This window comes from Papio anubis, chromosome X, assembly GCF_008728515.1.
Source record: "Papio anubis isolate 15944 chromosome X, Panubis1.0, whole genome shotgun sequence".
NCBI classification, from domain to species: Eukaryota; Metazoa; Chordata; class Mammalia; order Primates; family Cercopithecidae; genus Papio; species Papio anubis.
Genome location: NC_044996.1, coordinates 20993156 through 21013031, shown reverse-complemented (window position 1 = coordinate 21013031; position 19876 = coordinate 20993156). Strand labels below are relative to the sequence as shown.

Here is a 19876-nt window from a genome sequence, read left to right as displayed (position 1 = left end):
CTCTGGATTCTAGGTCTAGCTCTACTACTTACTGTATGGAAATCAGTAGACTTCTAATGCCCATGGTTTCTTCATCTGGGAATGTAAGTAACAATGCCTGCCTTGCTTTCCTCTCTGAGCGGCTATAAAGATCACATTATCTAATGGATAGGAAAGAGCTTTGCAAACTGAATTGTGCTATGTAAATATATGGCAGAATTATTATCATTCATATGGCATCACATGGTTAACATGATTCGAAAACAGGTCACCTATCTGGCCCTGGAGGAGGGAAACTTAGGGGTGATAAATGCAAAACTGTTTTTATAGTTTAATGTTTTCATAGCCTAATGAGAACAAGGCAGAACAGAAGAATTGGGTGGGGGGAAGGGCAAGTTTAAGTTCCATCTGCCCAGGCTGGAAGGCTGGTGGGAAGGGAACAACCTCTGAAAAGATGAGAGGTTACAAAGTGGAAAGGGGTGACCTGGGAACAGGGTGTTTTAAAAAGAGTGGCAGAGTGGAGAATAAAGTCACAAGACTTGTTCACAAGAGGGTGCTGGGTTAAAGCCTGACCTTGAGCCACAAATCATGGAATCACACGGCTGGAAGGAATCTTAAGAGGCCATCTCGTCCACTCCCCCACCATTCAGCGGGACATTTCAACCATCCCAAACAGATGAGACTTTATCTAACTTTGAATGAAAAGCTCTGACACCAAATGGGCAGGTATTGACTACTCTGGCTTCAACTGTTTACAACGGGCAGGAAAACAATTTCTGGTATTTCATTTGAACCTGAACTGAAATGGGGAAACAATAAATGGATAGATTTTTCTTGGGAACAATAACTCCTGTGGCAGTTTAGGGACTGCTAAATTAGCACTAACTACATAACTACTCTTAAAGAGAGAGAAAAGTTAACAACAAAACTAGGTTAGGGGATAAATGGCCCACAGTATTATATGAGTAACGGTGTGTTGTGATCATTTTTGGTAATTGTGGAGTCTTCTCTCCATGTAGGAGCCTGGAGCTGAATGACACTAACAAAAACAAAACTTAGTTGTTGTTGTTGTTGTTTTAAAGCAATATGGCCTAGCAAATTCCAGGACTGACACTGAGGACGTAAAATAGTTCAATTCCTCTCCTAACACAAGACAATAAATTCTCACACAAATTAGAAACTGAAAAGGAAATAAAAAGGTCCTCATTTCTGATCGTGGGAATGTTACACAGGAACTCTGGCTTGGAAGGAGGAGGGGAGAACATTCCACACCTGTAGGCCTTCCCAGGAAAGGCGCCTGAGCCTGGCCCTGAACCCATCCCCTCAAGGTTATACCATGGGACTATCAGTATGAAAATAATGTTACTTTATTCTCTTAGTGGGTATATTATTTCCAGAGCTATCAACAGTAACCATAACCTGCAAGGAGGCAGCTGAGAATTCCCAGGAAACAAAGTGAAAAGCTATTTTGGGATGTGCTCATAAATGGCCTAGCCATAGTTCATCTGGATGGACAAACGTGGGGCATACATGCAGAGAGAGAGAGAGAGAGAGAGAGAGAGAGAGAGAGTGTGTGTGTGTGTGTGAGAGAGAGAGAGAGAGAGAAAGTATCTCTGTATTAGCACGCTATTATAGTTTTAATAGATGCAGCACCGAGCAAGGGGCTTAGGAAAATAACATCACATTCTCAGATTCACCACTCAATTACATGTGAACTTGGAAAGTTAACTTAATTCTACCTCCCTATCACCAAAGCTTTAGGCCGATTTAGTCAGGCATTCAGTGAATCCAGATGTTTGGCAGTATATAGGAAACATCTGGATAATTGACTGAGTTTTCAACTGAACTCACTGAATCTTTTGGCAGCATGTCTACGTCTACACAGCCACTGATGGCTTTCTGCCTCAGTTTTTCTAACTATAAAAAGGACAAACATTATTTATCACTTACCTCCCCAAAAAACAGTGAAAATGAGATAAGGTTTAAGAGTAATAATGAGTTCTTGAAAAGATTCTGTCACAGTTTTATATCTTATAATTCCAGGTTGGATTTTTTTTCTAAGCAGTTAGACCTTAGAACATGACATCACTTTGAAATATGGGTAAATGCTATACAAAGAAAACACATTATCATTATCATCAACATCATCGACATCATCATGACTTTCTTCTTTATGACTTCCCTAAAGTGTCTCACTTTCAGATCGAATCATGGCCAAAATATGAATTTTATTTAAGGACTGAAAAAATGTGTTTCAGCTATATAAAGCAACACAGATGAGAAAAAAAATCAATGTGGGTGTTTGGAGTCCAACAATTTTAACAGCTCAACTGAAACAGGTAAAACTGGTTTATCAATGAGAATTAATTGGTTGCTCAATGGTATTTGTATAGAAACTGACAATGTTCACACACTTATTCATGGCCAGAGGTAGGAAAAAGGAATTGTAATAGCGACCTTTCTCTCTATGTACATCACCCTACCTGTCAGCTGGTTTCAGCTTTTCGTGGCTGAAAGTTAGAGGAGAGGGAAACAAGGAGACAACATGGGAGAGAAAGAGAGAGAAGAGATGCATTAAAGGGATCTATAAACATACAAAACTGGGGGAGAAGAATTAGACTGGCAGAAAGTACTGGAACTCCCTTTCAAACTCAAGTCCTGCCTATAGAGAAAATCCTAAACACAGTCCTCACAACTAACTGCCATATATTAAGTGCCTGTCATGCACATGCAATTACATATATCTGTGTGCATATTTTATATATATATATGTATATAATATATATATATACACTGGAGTTTTTGATACCTTTACCATAATACCAATGAGAGAACTAAAGCTCAGAGAGGTTAACTGATTTACCCAAGGTTATATACCTAGTAAAATCTATAACTGAATTCAGATCCATTTGGATTCAAAGCCCATATTCTTTTTACTGTGCCCAAAGCCTTTGCTGAAAGGACTTGCTATAAATACTTTTTAGTGACTGCCTGATCATATAGAAGCCCACGTCTGATGCAGCTTTCCCATTTTCTAGGGTGGGGTCCGCGCACAGGTCTTCACTCTATCTTTCTTATGACTGCCCCTCCCTTGCTTGTCTTTACCTACTCAAACCCTACTCATCGCTTATGGCAGATCTTAACACTTGCCCCTCTCTGCAATCTTCCCACTAGCCTAATCATGCCACCCAAAACCAATGAGCAGCACTCCTCTTCAGGCTCTGCATCACAGGCTGCCCTTTATCTTTATTTAACCACTTCCTATGCTTGTGCTTCCTCTCCCAAGGATGCTGTGAGGACAGAGGACTAGACTTCCTTTGAATCCCCAAAATCCCTGGCACCTGGCTGAGTACATAGTAGGTAATCCTTAAGGTCTGTTGACACAAGGGACCTGTTGACAATACTCCTCATTTAGGATTAGGGACACAGTGATGGAAACTGAGATTTTGGCCTCACCAGTATTGGGGTCTAACCAGTTGAACATAGCCACCTAGACACATTTGGTTTGAGATAATTTGTACCACTGTCCCCAAGTGAAGTATATCATGCCCTCAACTCAGTAGTAAGTGTTTTACATTGTTTGTGCTCTGATCCCCTCAGAGATGCATTTTGAAATCATCACACTATATCTAGCAAGGCTTCATAGAACTTAGTGAAGTTGTACTTTCACACACACACACAAAAAGGCTCAGTTAGGTAGACGCTGCCATTATCATTTGCTCAGCAGCACTATCAGCTATTTATTAAGTGCTCACTGAGTACAGAGTACTTTATTAGGCACCAGAGGAGTTTACACTCAAGCATGTCATCAATACTTTCACAATGCAATTGCAGTGAAAAAAATACTACTCTTAGAAAGCCCTTCTAGGTATTTTCTAAGACCCACAAAAATTTCACTGCTAAAATCCATATTTTAAAGACCCACAAAAATTTCACTGCTAAAATCCATATTTTAAAAACTCATGCCAATGTCTTTGTATAAAACCTCTGTTCTTGCATAAGGATTTCAGTTCCATTAAGTTCTTCCTAAACTATAAATAGAAGTCAGTGATGCCGGAGTCCTCCCACCCATGGATCATGGGGCAGGAACACTGTCACTCTGGTATATGCCTTTTTGGTGGCATTTTTATTGTGGCCACAAAGCAATCACAAGCAGATGGTACAACTAACTTCTATTTGTGTCTTGTTACTAAACTTCTTATGAGAGGAAAAACTATGTGTACAGGTCAAGGGAATCTGTGGGTGTCTCTGTGCATGGCAGTGAGTCAGAAGCTGGCAGGGATGCAGTGAAATTGGACTTCTCCTGTCTTGCTGGTGACAGTGAAAACTGATACATTCTCATTGAAAAGCAATTTGGATACATGCATTTAAATTGCTCATATCCTTTGACCCAATAACTTTAGCATGTTAAGAAAATAAGCTAAGATCAGGATAAAGCATTATATATGAGGAGGTACCTTTATTTATGATGGCAAAAAATTTGAAGCGACCTGTATATCCAGCAAAAGCATGCAGATTAATTATGATGAATACTCAACAGAATATTATGCAGCCATAACAAATAATTAATATAAAGATTTGTGGGGACCAGGCATGGTGGCTCACACCTGTAGTCCTAGCACTTTGCGGGGCCAATGCAGTAGGATCGCTTGAGCCCAGGAGTTCGAGACCAGCCTGGGCAACATAGTGAGACCTCATCTCTACAAAAAAATTAAAAATTAGCCAGGTGTGATGGTGCATGCCTATAGTACCAGCTACTTGGGAGGCTGAGACATGAGAATATCTTGAGCCCAGGAGGTCAAGACTGCAGTAAGTCACGATTGTGCCACTGTGCTCCAGCCTGGGCAACAGAGCAAGACCGTGTCTCAAAACAATACAATACAAAATAAAACAAAACAACAATAACAAAAAAATTTGTGACAATATGGAAAAGTGTTGCCAAGATAGTGTTAATTTTCAGAACTACAAATCACTTGTGGATTTCTGATTATGGAAAAAGTCTGTGTGAGTGTGCCTTTCTGGACAAATGTTAGACGAGAATATGTAAAAATGAAAACAGACGGGATAGAATAGTGCGATTGTGAGAAATATTTTTCCCTCTATTTTCTAAGATACCCCTCATATTGCAATATTGTCTTTATAATTTAAAAGCCGGGTGAAAAATGAAGGCCAGAAGTCCTTTTTAGCAGACAGACTATTTGAAGAAAATAATAGTGTCTTTTCTAAAAACCCAAGAATATAGTTTGAACAGTGGAAGCTGTCTCTCTCTCTCTCTCTCTGTCATTTCTACTTTTTATTATTATTATTTTTGACATTCCACATACCTGGTTAATGTGCTTCAATTTGTCAATAATTTGACTGACTACTGGCTCAGGGCCCTTCATTTTCAGCTCATGGAGATTGAACTGGTTTTTCATTCCATTCCTTGCCGCCTTTTGGCTGTATCTGTAAAGGTGAAGGTAAAGAAAAGGTTTGTCAAAGAAAGTCCCAAACAAAGGAAAAGCTGACTTTATTTGGCATCAACAGTCAGGCTGACCACAAGCTCATGAGACGACCTCATGGTGCAAAAGTAGACCATTCCACATAGTGTCTATTTACAGTAAGAAAACATTCATTCAACAATCAGCAATTATATTCAATATCCCTTTTCTTCCCTAGATGTTGGGGATACAACAATGAACAAGACAGACAAGGTCTGTGTGCGCTTATTGTGCTCTCAGTCTAGTGGGGAGTCTAGAAGAGTAAGGGCCAATGACAAGGCAGAGTGATTAGAGCTGTGCTGGGGGAGGTTCAAGGTCATGACAGTGAAGTACACAGAATGAACCTTCACTGTGTGTAAGCCTTCTACTCATTTGAAGGAGAAAGATTCTTCCATATTCTTTACCTCTTCCTTCCCCTCTTCTTCCTCCTCCCACTGTTTCCTGTAGGCTATGGAGCTGGGTATCTATTCAGGAGACTTTCTCAAATCACTTGCACCATAAATTACACCTGTCAGCTTCCCTCTGCGTTCTCCATGAGAGGAGAGAACACTAGCCTGAGGGAAGATTTTAACGTGCTCCTGTAGGATAAACCATAGGCTTTACTCCAGAATTGAAGTTTCAGGGTAGCAATGGACATCCTCACCATCATGAGAAGGGTAACTACTTAAAGTACTAGGCAATTCTGCTTTCCAGTGTGGGGTTTTGCCAACTTCAACTGGGACAGTGATGCACAGATGAGGTGGTTTCCTTATTGCACCCATAGTTCCAGACCTCTACATAGAATTATTCCTCATTTTGCGAAACAAAGAAAACAAGAAACAGATGTCATTTATTCCTTCTGCTTTCATCATGTGGGAATACCAGAACACCATTGCCAAAGAGGGAAAAAGGTTTTGAGCTCTTTTTTACTTGCCCCTGATCCTGATAATGGAATGCTTTCTTAAAGAAATGAAAAGATTCCCAGGGCTTTTGCTCTCTCTTTATATACTTTTTTTTCCAATTACAATAGGGTAGCCAGGGTTATAAGGGTAAATTGATATCTATAATTCACATTTTAAATTATGAAATAATAATGTTCATTGTAAACAATTCAAGAAGTACAGAAATAAACAAGGCATAAAGTAAAAGTTGCCCCATCAATCTGTTTTTCCAAGAGTGGACCATGGTCAACAGTTTGATATACATGTAGAGGTTTTCACCTACATATACTAATGGGTAATTTTAACCAAAATTGGAATGATGTTACTCATACTGATTTGCAACTTTGTATCACTTAATATATATACTTTGGACTGGACTTGTAATCTCAGCACTTTGGGAGGCCAAGGCAGGAGGATTACTTGAGCCCAGGAGTTTGAGTACAGCCTGGACAACATGGTGAAACCCCATCTCTATAAAAAATACAAAAAATTAGCCAGGCGTTTTAGTAGAGACGGGGTTTCGCCATGTTGACCAGGCTGGTCTCGAACTCCTGACTTCAGGTGATCCATCCACCTCGGCCTCCTAAAGTGCTGGGATTACAGGTGTGAGCCACCATGCCTGGCCAACTTTTTGTAGAGACGGGGTCTCCCTATGTTGCCCAGACTGGTCTCAAACACCCGGGCTCAAGTGATCCTCCCGCCTCAGCCTCCCAAAGTGCTGAGATTACAGGCATGAGCCACAGTGCTCAGCACTTTTTTCTTTTGAACTATGACTCTCACATGATTTTCACTGCCACAGGTGGGGGTCCTCTGAGGTAGTTTGTGTGTTATCTCCACAGGGTGACAGGCTGTGTTCTGGAAGGATGTTCAGGATTGAATTTCAATTTTCAGTCACTCTCACTGGATTCCCAAACCAGCCTAGTTTGGGACAAGAGATTACAAAACACTCCTTAGAAACACTAACTCATCTCAACTAAAATAGGGAGTGAATGAACCTGGCATATTAAAGTGTTAATAATGACAAACTGAAAAATATAAAATAACCACAAAATAATGAGGCAGTCTCGATGGAATGGGCACATTTACCTGTGTGCCTCATTTTATGCAATGTAGGTATTTCAAAGAAGTTGTGTGTGAAATGAATTTCTGTGATCTAAATACTCTAAACAGGTCGAAGAAGCCTTGTTATTTAAAGAAATTCTGTAAGCACATCTTTTTAACTGAAAAAGTAAGGAAAGTCCTGCTTCACAAATCATTTAGTATATTTTGCTTAAAGTGAGGTACACTTGTATTAAACTAAGGAAAAACATCAGTGAATTGTGTTCTACTGTTTACATTATGTATAATTTCCAATGAGATAAGATAATGAAAAGTGAAGATGCCTAAACTGATTTGTGTTTAATTCTGCACATAGCTCAATCTACCAACAAAGAGTTTTCATTTGGCATTTGCAAACAGATTATCATTTAGATGGCACCACCAAAGCAGCTTCAATGTTGCAACTTGAACGTCTTTAAAGAGACCACAATTTTATTTTAGGAATTAATTAGGTATCCACTTAAGGTAGGCATTAAGCATTTCTAATTCTAATTAATTGATTCTAAATGATCACTTTTTTAAAGCACAATCAAACTGTTTTGGTCCTATAAAAAATATGGTGGTTAATTGTGGCTTTAAAAAGCTGGACTACATTTTAATGTTCAAAGTAGAAGCTAAATATTTTGTAAAATGATAGTAATGCCCCAAAAAATGAAACTACATTTATGGTTTAGTGCCTCTATAATCTTGTTTATATCACCAAATACAAGTCACAACTGTCAACAACAACTACCAGCTGCCAAGTTGTTGAATGTTATGCTTGAGGAATGGGGGAAAGGAACACTTTTTGTATTTTTCTGGCTTTTGTCTCTGATAAGAAAGTGGAAACTTTGACAAAAATATTGAGTTGCAGTATTTTAATACAAAAAACAGAACTGCTTAAAATAAAACAATTAAGAAACCGAACCACTAAAAAAAAAAAAAAAAAAAAAAAAAAAAAAATTGCTGGGCGTGGTGGTGCACAACTTTGGAGGCTGAAGTGTTGAGCCCAGGAGATCAAGGCTGCAGTGAGCTGTGATCACACCACTGTGCTCTAGCCTGGGTGACAGAGTGAGACCCTGTTTCAAAACAAAAACTAAAACTAAATATATACTTTGGACATATTTTCATGTTAGGACACATGGAACTGTCTTGTTCTTATTCCTCTGTATGGCTCAATAATAACTTATTTATCCAATACCTTACTGATTAACAATAATTTATAATATTTTGTTAATATAAACAATGCTGCAGAGAACATCCTCGTATACTGATTTTCACACATTTGCATTTACATCTATAAAGGATAAATTCATAGATTTGAGTCAATTTATATTTCTAATCCCAAATTATGAAGTACAAAGAATAATGAACACTACCATATTTTTGCACAGCACTTTACAAAGCAGTTTCATATCACTCAGCTCATTTGAACTTCTCAACCACACTGTGAAGTTGAGAAGTAGATAGGGCATTATCTCTTTATTACTGAAAATTGCACAACTTCAGAAGATACTAATCTCGTTCTATTAGATGTCCCTGTCCATGATACAATGTATCTGCCAATATTAAGGACATACTTTGAAAAACATGCATGCTAACAGAGGAGGTCAGGAAATCTAGTTCTGACATTCATAATTAAATGTCATCCTCTGAGAAGGAAAATATTTTGTAGCAAAGATGCTGAAGAGTACATTTGATTGCATTTCTTCTAAAATGATAGCTTAACACATTCAGATTATTTAACTTTAAAAGTTAATTCGTGAATACACAGATCACCAATCATCAAATACCAATTGCCTTTGAGGGCTGTTTTAAAGAGACATAAAGGAACATTCTTTATCTGTTGGGAATCAGCTCACTACTAGCCTCCTCTTTTATGTTCATATAATGCGGTCTGTTTAAATATCATCCACCTTCTGATGATACTACCAACTCCATCTTCTCTTCTTTAACTCCTACTGATGCCTGAAGCAGAGACCCTATTTGCAGATAAAGAGGTAAGGTTCATTATAAATCTTCTGAAATGAACTTCAGGAATGTGTCCCTAGAGACATATCCTTGGTCTTTTTTATATCAAAGCTTGCCAGCCACTTTTATGTCCACTCCTATAAAACAAGCGTCTTCCTGAAGCTACTTATTCTCATTGGAATAGTGTAAAGACATCTGCCAACTTAGCGATTTTGCCCCGTACTCCAGCTCCCAAAACTATTATAAATATTAAATCAAATTAGTCCCACAGCTGATCCTTTGTGGTCCTACTGTATTAATTTCTGCCATTCAGAAAAGTGCCCCTTTAGCTATGTATTTTTTAAAATTTCTTATCTCCCAGCCATGGATAAAGAGCCAGGACTAAACACTGCTCCCTGATCCCACAGTGACTCCATTTTTAAAAGACAGTTTTGGGTTCAAAAGCTTGCCAAACTTTTTGAAAGTTGAAATAGCATCTACTGTTCTGCTCTATGCATGTGCTATTTAAATCCTCAAAGGACTCTCACAAATTAAGCATGGATTCTGGTTACAGAAGTGTTGGGAATAGCTGCCCTGTGTCTTAGGCCTAAAACTTGCCATTATTGCATCTACTTCACAAGGCAGTAACCAAAAGTCCTGGTCCAACTGATGCTTATAGTTGCTTAAGTTTAGTGGCACTATTTAAAAACTCTGTGTTCTTGCACTATCCTTTAGGTATCTTGATACTTCTCCCACAGCTCTCAATACTTTTTTGCTTCTCATGTCTCTATCCTTTGCTCCTTAGCCAGACAAAATATTGAACCAAATTTTAAAAGTAATGAGTGTTAGAATGAAATACTATGAGCACATTAATAGGGCAAAGTAGATCTGTATGTGTTGATATGGCATCAAGTACGAGATACATTATAACAGATACAAGTAGCAGCATCCGCGGTGAAAATGGGTCTACATTTGCATTACTCTTATACACTCTATACATGTTCAAATATGCCCAGAAAAATTTTAGATGGATACATAAGAAAATGATAAGAGCAGTCACTTTCAGTGAGTGAGAATAGGGAGATGCTAGTGAAATCTTATTTTTTTATATCCTTCTATATTTTAAAATATTTTTTACCATGACCGTTTTTAATCTTTATAATAGTTTAATATATAATGAATGAGATTTTATATAGTCGTTAATCAAAATGTTTTTCCAGCTTTCTTGAGGTAGAATTGATAAAAGTTAAATACATGTACACTTCCAATATGATGTTTTGACATATGTACTCATTATGAAACAATTATGCCAAACCAGCTAATTAACCTATTCATCACCTCACATAATTATCTTTATTTTTGTGGTAAGAACATTTAAGAACTACTCTCTTAGTGAATCTCAAATATACAATATAATATTCTTTAATATAGTCACCATATTATACATTATATTAACAGGCATTAGTTGTTTTAAAGGCAAAAGAGAACAAAACAATAGAAAAACAAAAAGTGGGCCCGACTCACATGCACATCTCAGGGCCTCTGGGAAATCCTTCCTGTTAATAAGAGTTATGTTGGCCATCACCAATGTCCTTCCTCAAAGGTGCTTTCTTATGACAGAACACATATTTGGGGCAATGTTCACAATGTCACCCTTGAGTTTCTTCAGACCTTAGGTGGTTGACATCAGGTCACGAACTCAACTTTGCTAGGTTAAACATAGCCCACATTGGCTGGGTGTGGTGGCTCATGCCTATAATTCAAGTACTTTGGGAGGTCAGGGTGGGCAGATCGTTTGAGTCCAGGAGTTTGAGACTTACCTGGGCAACATGGTGAAGCCCCATCTTCACAAAAGACACAAAAATGAGCCACGCATGGTGGCGTGTGCATGTAGTCCCAGTCCAAGCTACCCAGGAGGCTCAGCTGGGAGGATCACTTAAGCCTGGGAGGTGGGGGTTGCAGTGAGCCAAGATCAAACCACTGCACTCCAGCCTGGATGACAGAGTGAAACCTTGTCTCTCTTGTTCTCTCTCTCTCTATATATATATCCCATATATTTTATTTTATTTTTTTTTATTTTTGAGACGGAGTCTCGCTCTGTTGCCCAGGCTGGAGTGCAGTGGTTGGATCTCAGCTCACTGCAAGCTCCGCCTCCCGGGTTTATGCCATTCTCCTGCCTCAGCCTCCCGAGTAGCTGGAACTACAGGCGCCCACCACCACGCCTGGCTAGTTTTTTGTATTTTTTAGTAGAGACGGGGTTTTCACCGTGTTAGCCAGGATGGTCTTGATCTCCCAACTTCATGATCTGCCCGCCCACCTCGGCCTCCCAAAGTGCTGGGATTATAGGCATGAGCCACCATGCCCGGCCCTATTTTCTACTCTTCAGTGAGGTAACTCCAACCTACCTATTTCAAAAAGACAGTATATCAGTGAGGATGTGAACATGAATGTAAATTATCAGTTGTATCCTCCCTCAAAACAGAGGCAAAGAAGTTATTCAAGTTCTCACTACCTTTTCCTGTAGATGCCTGAAGTCCTCACCTGATGAGAATTGAGGGCCTCCCTGAACCACCCTGAGTCATGCTGACCTCACTGCCCTCGCATTGAAATGTATTGTGGGCACTGCCCTGAGTTGCTAGTGCTCCTTTTATGTATATTTCATTTGCCACTCCATGTACTCTGTGAGGTCTTTGAAGGCAGAGGTTTGGTTAGTTGTCTTTGTTTTTGTTTTTTTAAATCACCCAAAGCACCTCATGGTACTTATACTGTCAGTTACTGAGTGCTTTCTCTGTGCCAGATACTGTTCGAAGCACTGAAGAAAAAGAAAACATGTACTTAATCCTCCTGACTACCCTATTGGCAGCTGTTTTTGCTGCTGCTGAGGCACAGAGAAGGTAAGTCACTTGCCTAAAGTCACACAGCTTGTCTGCAGCAGAGCTGGAGTGTGAACTTTAAGAATCCATCTCCAGTTGTGTGGGTTCTTAACCACTATGCTGGTCTTGCTTCCTTAGAGAGAAACAATGTCGACTAAATATTTGACATTTCCTCACCACCCTGCTCCATTGCTTCCTTGTAGGAAACAATGGATGAGCTGCTTATAATGGTCTACAAGGCTCCCAGCAGCATCGCCACAAAGCTCTCTTGGCCTACTCAGCAAGATTACTGGACTTGCCCTTTAAGAGCCCCTGGAGAGAGCCCTGTGTGTGGGGTTTCTTCTCTTACACAGAGATCTGACAGTATGGCTATTTAATAGCCATACTTTGGGAGGCCATAGTGGGCAGGCCAAGGCTATTCAGTGACATACTTGTGTTCTTGGGAGACAAGGTGTTGAAGTTAGAGAAATAAATAATCCACCACCATCACCATCCATGCCACTAGACACATACCAAAGACTATTTAAAGATTTCAAATGCCTAAGGACAACAGGAAAACAAATACAGGATAACAATGTCTTAGTGCATCCCTGCCTTTGTCACCTTGGCTACAGCAAGGAAACGTGTGATGTGCCCCTGGGGAATTTCATGTAACATGCGTGCTCTGAGCTTCAAGCCCAGAGGGAAGTCAATCGGTGAAGGGTGCCTCGGCAGCTTTGCATTAATTCATTAATTCAGCATTTCATTTTCTCAGGCTAGCTCTGTGCCACTGGAGCACGTGGTTCATGACAGGCCTTGAATGAGGAGGAGCCAGCGTGGCCCCAATTCTTCTTATCCACAGACTGCTCAGAGTGTGTCAGGAATGGGGACACTGTTGGCCATGGGGGATTGTAATGATGGGTTAGCTACTTAGTAATACTCATCTGTAATTAAATTAATTGTCCTCCTCTGCAAAATGCTGCTTCTCTACTGAAGCTTTGACATGGTTCTGGCAATGAATACTAGCAAGTGGAGGAGGAAAAATAAACTGAGAGATGTTCCTACCTCCCAAATCTAATATTTTCTTAACTGGACATGCTATGTAGCATGTTAGAAGTGTTACCTTACATGCGGCATCTTCTTTATCCAGTTTGGTATCTGTTTAGCACAAAAATGACTGTCATAATACTAAGAAAATCCTATTTGTGAAGTGAAAAGGGGGACATGCTTCTGTTCAGGAAGATTGTTAGGGATTGGGGAGGGGGTTGGGGAGAGAGGGAAAAAACCTGCGCAAAAGCCATAAAGAGAAAAGGAACCTCATTAAAACAGGACATCTGGGCATGCTTGTCTTGGGACAGTTGAAGCAAAGAGAGCACTTGTAGGAGAGGAATAGAGTCAAACAAGCGTAAAATAGGCGATCTTTTCTTCTCATTTCTGTTCTGGCTGAAGCAGCAATGGCGTAGTGGAAGGAAATCAACAAATTCAAATGTAGATCATTTGAAATGGAAGCACTCTCAGAGATCATCTGGTCCAATCCACTCACTGTGTAGATGAAGAATCTGATACCCAGACAGGGTTTTGTAACAACACATACATTTAGTATCACAAGTCCCACATTTAGAAGAAATCCCTTTCCTTAAAAGGTCCCTCAAGCAGATCTTGCTGATTTTTGACACTTGCTAGTACTGATTTAGGACAAGGGAACTGCTAGAAAAGTCACTTTCCTTCTTCCCTTAAGTATCAGAATGGTTCCAAGTGCTTGAGAGCCAACCAGAAGGACTAGGTCCCCACCAAAAAAAATTTGATTTCACAAAAGTTTAATACGCTGCCCAGCTATACACGGCTAAAAATAAGTTAGAGATCTCACATTCTCAGAGCGCCACCTTATGGACAAGCTTCAGTATTGCACATAATCCCTAACTTGACCTGTTTCTTTGGAACCCATTCTAGTCACAACAATCACTGTGGGAAAAACTGGATAATTTAAAGAGCATAAATAGCTTTAAAGACAAACCATAAAACAGGGTAGAAAAACCATCCTATTAAGAGGCCTAAGAAAATTTCCTTTTCTTTATCCATGATACAGTGTTAATTTACATAAATGCATGGTAAAATAAAGCAAAGGTGAAAAGAGCTGAGATTTGTAAATGTGCTTAATAACGACAGAAACAATTAGCTTCTCTTTATTTATGCACATATCTAAATAAAAATGTCTTTCTCCTTCCTGGCTGTCCGAGAATAGACAGCCATCATGAACAACACGGTAACTATCTGAACTACAAAGTTCATGACCAACCGACTACTTCAGGGGAAACAAATGGTCATTGGTGTCCTTCACCCCAGGAAGGTAACAGTGCCTAAGACAGAAATTTAAGAGTGCCTAAGACAGGAAAAACTAGCCAAAATATACAAGACCACACCAGATGTCATCTTTGTATTTGGATTCAGAACTCATTTTGGTGGTGGCAAGACAACTGGCTTTGGCATGATTTATGATTCCCTGGATTATGCAAAGAAAAATGAACCCAAACATAGACTTTCAAGACATGGCCTGTATGAGAAGAAAAAGACTCAGGAAAGCAAGGAAAGGAACGCAAGAACCCAATAAAGAAAGTCAGGGGGACTGCAAAGGCCAATGTTGGTGCTGGCAAAAAGCTGAAGGAGTAAAGGGCTGCAATGATGTTATCTGCGGCCGTTGTGGATTTTTCATGAAAGCATTTATAAACTAAAAATTTTCATGTGAAAAAAATGTCTTTCATAATTGTTTGCATAGCAGTACTACTTCAGAGCCATTGTTAAGCTAGGAGGGTGCTAGAAACAGATATATCCACTTTACTCCAAGAAGTACCTGTGTTCTCCAACAACAGCCTTTCAGAAATTACAAGTAGATTTCAGTAGAAAGGAAGCAAAATCTAGGAAAGAAACCCAGGGGATGTAAGCCTATTTCCTTCTTTTTCTTTTTTTTTTTATTATACTTTAAGTGTGCCGGTTTATTACATATGTATACATGGCCATATTGGTTTGCTGCACCCGTTAACTCATCATTTACATTAGGTATTTCTCCTAATGCTATCCCTCCCCTATCCCCCCATCCCATGTCAGGCCCCGGTGTGTGATGTTCCCCGCCCTGTGTCCAAGTGCTCTCATTGTTCAATTCCCACCTACGAGTGAGAGCATGCGGTGTTTGGTGATGTAAATCTATTTCTGTATCTCAGTTAGTAGCCATTAGCTATATGAGAATAACTGCATTAGAATTCATTTACAGCGCAGTCTCCAACCTTACTTTGAGGAGGGACTAAAAGATTTGTCTCAGTACATAATCAGGAAGTCACTGAAACCCAGAGAAGCAAATAATATTTTTCAGATGGTGAGAAAAGAGTGAGAAGTTAGTATCACCCACTACAAGGAGAAGAGTCTGTGGCTGTGGGGAACAGTCCTCCAGCAGAAAGGGGAAGGTAATGAGAAAATGCTTGAGATGAGGTCACCTGAATGTTACTCTGAAGAAACCAACTTTGCAGAAGAGGCTAGAGATAAAGAGAGAGAAAAGTAAATAAGCACAGCAAAAGTGATTCTTGTGAGAATTGCAAGCTAGGCAGAGCCCAGAGTGTAGGCAAGCTGGTGAGAACTAAACGTGGCGGTCAGGACACTAGGCCAGAGCAGTGTCTCTCTGATGGCTGTCCTTGAGGGGAACATACAAATGAGGAGAGGACTCCAACTGTGTTTAAAAACAGAGAAAGAAAAAGGTGTAATTCAAAGCTCAATAATCGGGGGTGGGGAATAACAGAACAAGGAGGTGTGGTAGAGACTTCTTATTCAATCACCCCAAACTCATTTACCAAGTCCTTCTAGTCCAGAGAACTAGGACCAGACATTTTCTTGTTCTACTCAAGTTAAACCAAAAGGACATGATCTTTACCTGGTGTTTGTTTGGTTGTTTGTTTTTAAGATGGAGTCTCACTCTGTCTCCCAGGCTGGAGGTGCAATGGCGCGATGTCAGCTCACTGCAACCTCTGCCTCCCAGGTTCAAGCAATTCTCTGCCCCAACCTCCCAAGTAGCTGGGATTACAGGCACATACCACCATGCCTGGCTAATTTTTGTATTTTTAGTAGAGACAGGGTTTCACCATCTTGGCCAGGCTGGTCTTGAACTCCTGACCTCATGACCCACCTGCCTCGGCCTCCCAAAGTGCTGGGATTACAGGCGTGAGCCACCGCACCTGGCCTCTTTACCCATTTTTAAGTTATATTTTAATTGATGAAAATATCAGGGTTGGAAAGGACCTTTGAAGTCATTCAGCCCAATGTTCTCCTCTTACAGAGGGGCAAACCGAGGCCCAGAGGCCAAACAACAGCAACTGAAGTTATTATTGGCATCACTGCTAGGGAGACAGGAATGAAGCTGTTACCTCCCCCAAACAGAATAGCAAAGAACAAGGGGGCAAGGAACTAGTCACATACCTCAGCAACATGAGGGCATTGTATGAAGGTCACTGAAGTTCAAAATAATGACCAATAATTGTTGTAAGACATTAAGTTCAGTTAGGCAGTCATAGTTTACTGAGGCAGCTAGTACATAATACATTTTAGAGAGACAGAGTTATGTGATGGAAAGAGCACTGGCCTTGGAGTCAGAGACATGGGTTCGAAGCTGGTGCCCCCACCTGCTGTGTGACTTTTGACAAATAATTAAACCTTGCTGAACTAGAGTTTCCTCATCTATAAAATAGGAATAATGCCACCTGCACTGTTTTGAGAATTGATATAATGAATTTTAGCAAATTCAGATAACATGTGCTTAAAACAATGCCAGGCACATAGAAAGTTCTATATGAGGGCTGCTGTTATTATTTTTATCACATGAAAGCACCACACACAGAATCTCAAATGCAGTAGATGTTCAATAAATGTTATTTGAGAAGAATCCCCTGCTAGGCATGGTGGCTCACACCTGTAATCCCAGCACTTTGGGAGGCAGAGGTGGGCGGATTGCTTGAGTCCGGGAGTTCGAGACCAGCCTGGGCAACATAGGGTGACCTCATTTCTACATAGCTTAAAAACAAATTAGCCAGGCATGGTGGCCCATGCCTGTGGTCCCAGCTACTTGGGAGGTTGAGGCAAGAGGAGCACTTGAGCCCAGGAGGTTGAGGCTGCAGTTAGTTATGTTGGTGCCACTGTACTCCAGCCTGGGTGGAGTACAGGAAAATCAGTCTCTAAAAAAATCAAAATAAAAAATAAAAAAAGAGCTTCCTGAGAGAGAAGAAATAAACCTTGCAACGAATAGCCAAGGGAAGCTTCAAATCCCTTCATCCCCACATTGAGAACTTAAGAAACGGAAGAGTATCAGTTCTCTTATTTTTGTCCTCAGTAAAGTATGGGTCAAGGCATGAGTAGGAATGGTTTATCATCAGGGAAAATGGGCAAGGGAAAAAGCACTGGAACTTTCTTTGCCATTGCGATTGAGCAATGATGTGTGAATGGCTGGCACTAAGCATTTACGCCTAGCTGAGAGGAAGTTTTTAGCAGAGGTGCCCTCCCAAACCTTCCAGGAGACAGGGCATCATCTGAAGGGGAAATGATCAGAAAGGACTTCAAATGGTTTGAAATTAATTTTAGTTCACAGAAGAACTAATCATTCACCTGTGGCCCAGGGCAGCCCTCCAAAGTTTCCCGAGTGACCAGTTTTGGGCGTCAGAAGCCTGTTCCCCTCCCTCCTTCTCCCACAGTTCATATTCCTCCTCTCAGTGATAGAAAATATTCTGCTTCCACTTTGGATAACTGTCACAAGTAACAAATTAGATGACTCTTGAAAATGCCCACATGCTTTTTCAAATCTGTCTGTTCAGAATGCTGCTTTGTTTGTCTCCGGTCCCTGCAGGGCCCACAACAAACATCCATTCTTTAATGTGGTGATCTTCAAATTGAAGAACAGGACTCTCAAAGTCCACCTAAACAATCACTCTTAACTGACTCCAGACACGTTTGGGAGAGAGGCAAGTCTGAAACCAGAAAAAGTGCGCCTGGTGGGTTTTTTTCTTGTGTGGCATTTCTAGAATATGCAGTAAACAGAGAAAAGACTCCTCAGTGTTTTTTTGGATGTCTGGCTGAACTGTGGTTAATAAATTGCCAACTATCAGCCTCAAAAAACAAACTGTTTTCATGCAAATAGGTACTACCGGTACACTTGAAAAGAAAGCTAAACATTCCTGCCACTGTTTTCTGTCAGCTCCTCTGGCCTTAGCCACAGTCACTTCCAGGCCTCAAACCTTCAACCTGTGTAATTAGCCCTACCCAGATCCTGAGCCAGTAGTGACAAGGGCAGGAAGGTGTTAGTTTAACTGACTCACCTGTCAGGCCCCAGGCTCTAGAATTAGTTTTGTTCCTCCAAGCCAGTATTTCATGTTTTTTTGAGTGAGCCCCGGGTGTTCAGGTATGACTTCCTCTTGCCAGCTGTGTTTTCCTGGGCAAAACTCTGTCCTGGGGCTCTTGTCTGTATTCATTTCTAGGTCCACTCCCTTACCCAGTACCTGGCACCCAGTATGCACTCAATAAATGTCTATTGAACTGACCTGAGATAAAAGGCCTCATCCAATGCTCAGTTTGTGTGATGGAGACTCTAAACTATTCTGCCTAATCCTTGTCAACCTGTTGTCCCTGAGGCCTTTCCCCCAAATCTGCAGCCACTGACTGAGGACCTACGTTACACTGGGCCCTTTGATGTAAACCTGTCAATGTGTCCCACCTGCCAGATCACACCATTTTAGAAACCAGGGGTAACCTAGAGAACAGCAGAGTTCCTTTTCTATACTCCACTGAGTGTCATCATCTATTCTACACTTACCTATTAAGCATCTACATAGCCCTGTTCTCAGCCACAGAACATTAGTAGTTGGAGGTCCTGAATTTTCCAATGTTCTGGCCCACTAATTCCAGCCTGGACTTCATGAACCAGAATTTAGTTTCTGCCTTGGCAAATCTGGTCTTCAGAAAAGGAAACATCCAACTGATGACTATGTTGGATTCCCACTGCAAACTGGTGATTGAGAGTGTGTGGCCATATTGCTTCATGAGACATCTATACAGCCACACCATCCTACATCACAAAATCCAGAGTGCTGGCACAAGGGGGCTGCCGTGGTTGGTGGGGGGGGAAAGAGACTACCAAGAATAAGGTAGCTAAGTGTTAGATTGTCCAAGAACACTGGCTGGTCTTGTCTGCAGAGAGTAGAACTCCTCTTTCTATAGTCTTCCTAAACTCATGTCCAGAGTTTGAGAACCAAGGCTGCAGCAAGAGCCCTGAAGCAGCAGAAAGAAACATATTCACCAAGTCTTTGCCTGGTGGAAGCGCGTGGCCATGGTGGGCATGGGCAGAGACACTGGCACAGGGGAAAGAGCCTATCTCTGCCAGTGTCCATATGTCAGGACAGCTCTGCACTTGGCAGGCCCAAGCCTTGCCCCACCACTCTCAAGTTGCCAGCAATAACATAACACGAAAGAATAACAAAGGGGGAGAAAAGGTGAACTGAAGTGTAAACTACCCCCACTCCAACTGCCCTGCTAGCTGCAGGTGCCCTTCACTGCTCAACTCTTTGCACCTGCTTTCCTGCTAGAACAAGTGGTC

At 40.8% G+C, this 19876-nt stretch overlaps 1 protein-coding gene and 1 pseudogene across 2 annotated transcripts in view; one reads left to right on the top strand and one right to left on the bottom strand.

Moving 5' to 3' along the window:
- Positions 1-19876, bottom strand: part of GPC3 (glypican 3) — a 461620-nt gene that overhangs the window by 116624 nt on the left and 325120 nt on the right. For both annotated transcript variants that reach the window (XM_017954390.2, XM_017954391.3), the window contains exon 6: positions 5304-5424. In XM_017954390.2, coding sequence (XP_017809879.1) covers positions 5304-5424 — 121 coding nt within the window. The remainder of the gene's footprint in view (positions 1-5303; positions 5425-19876) is intronic.
- Positions 14510-14925, top strand: LOC116272026 (annotated as a pseudogene).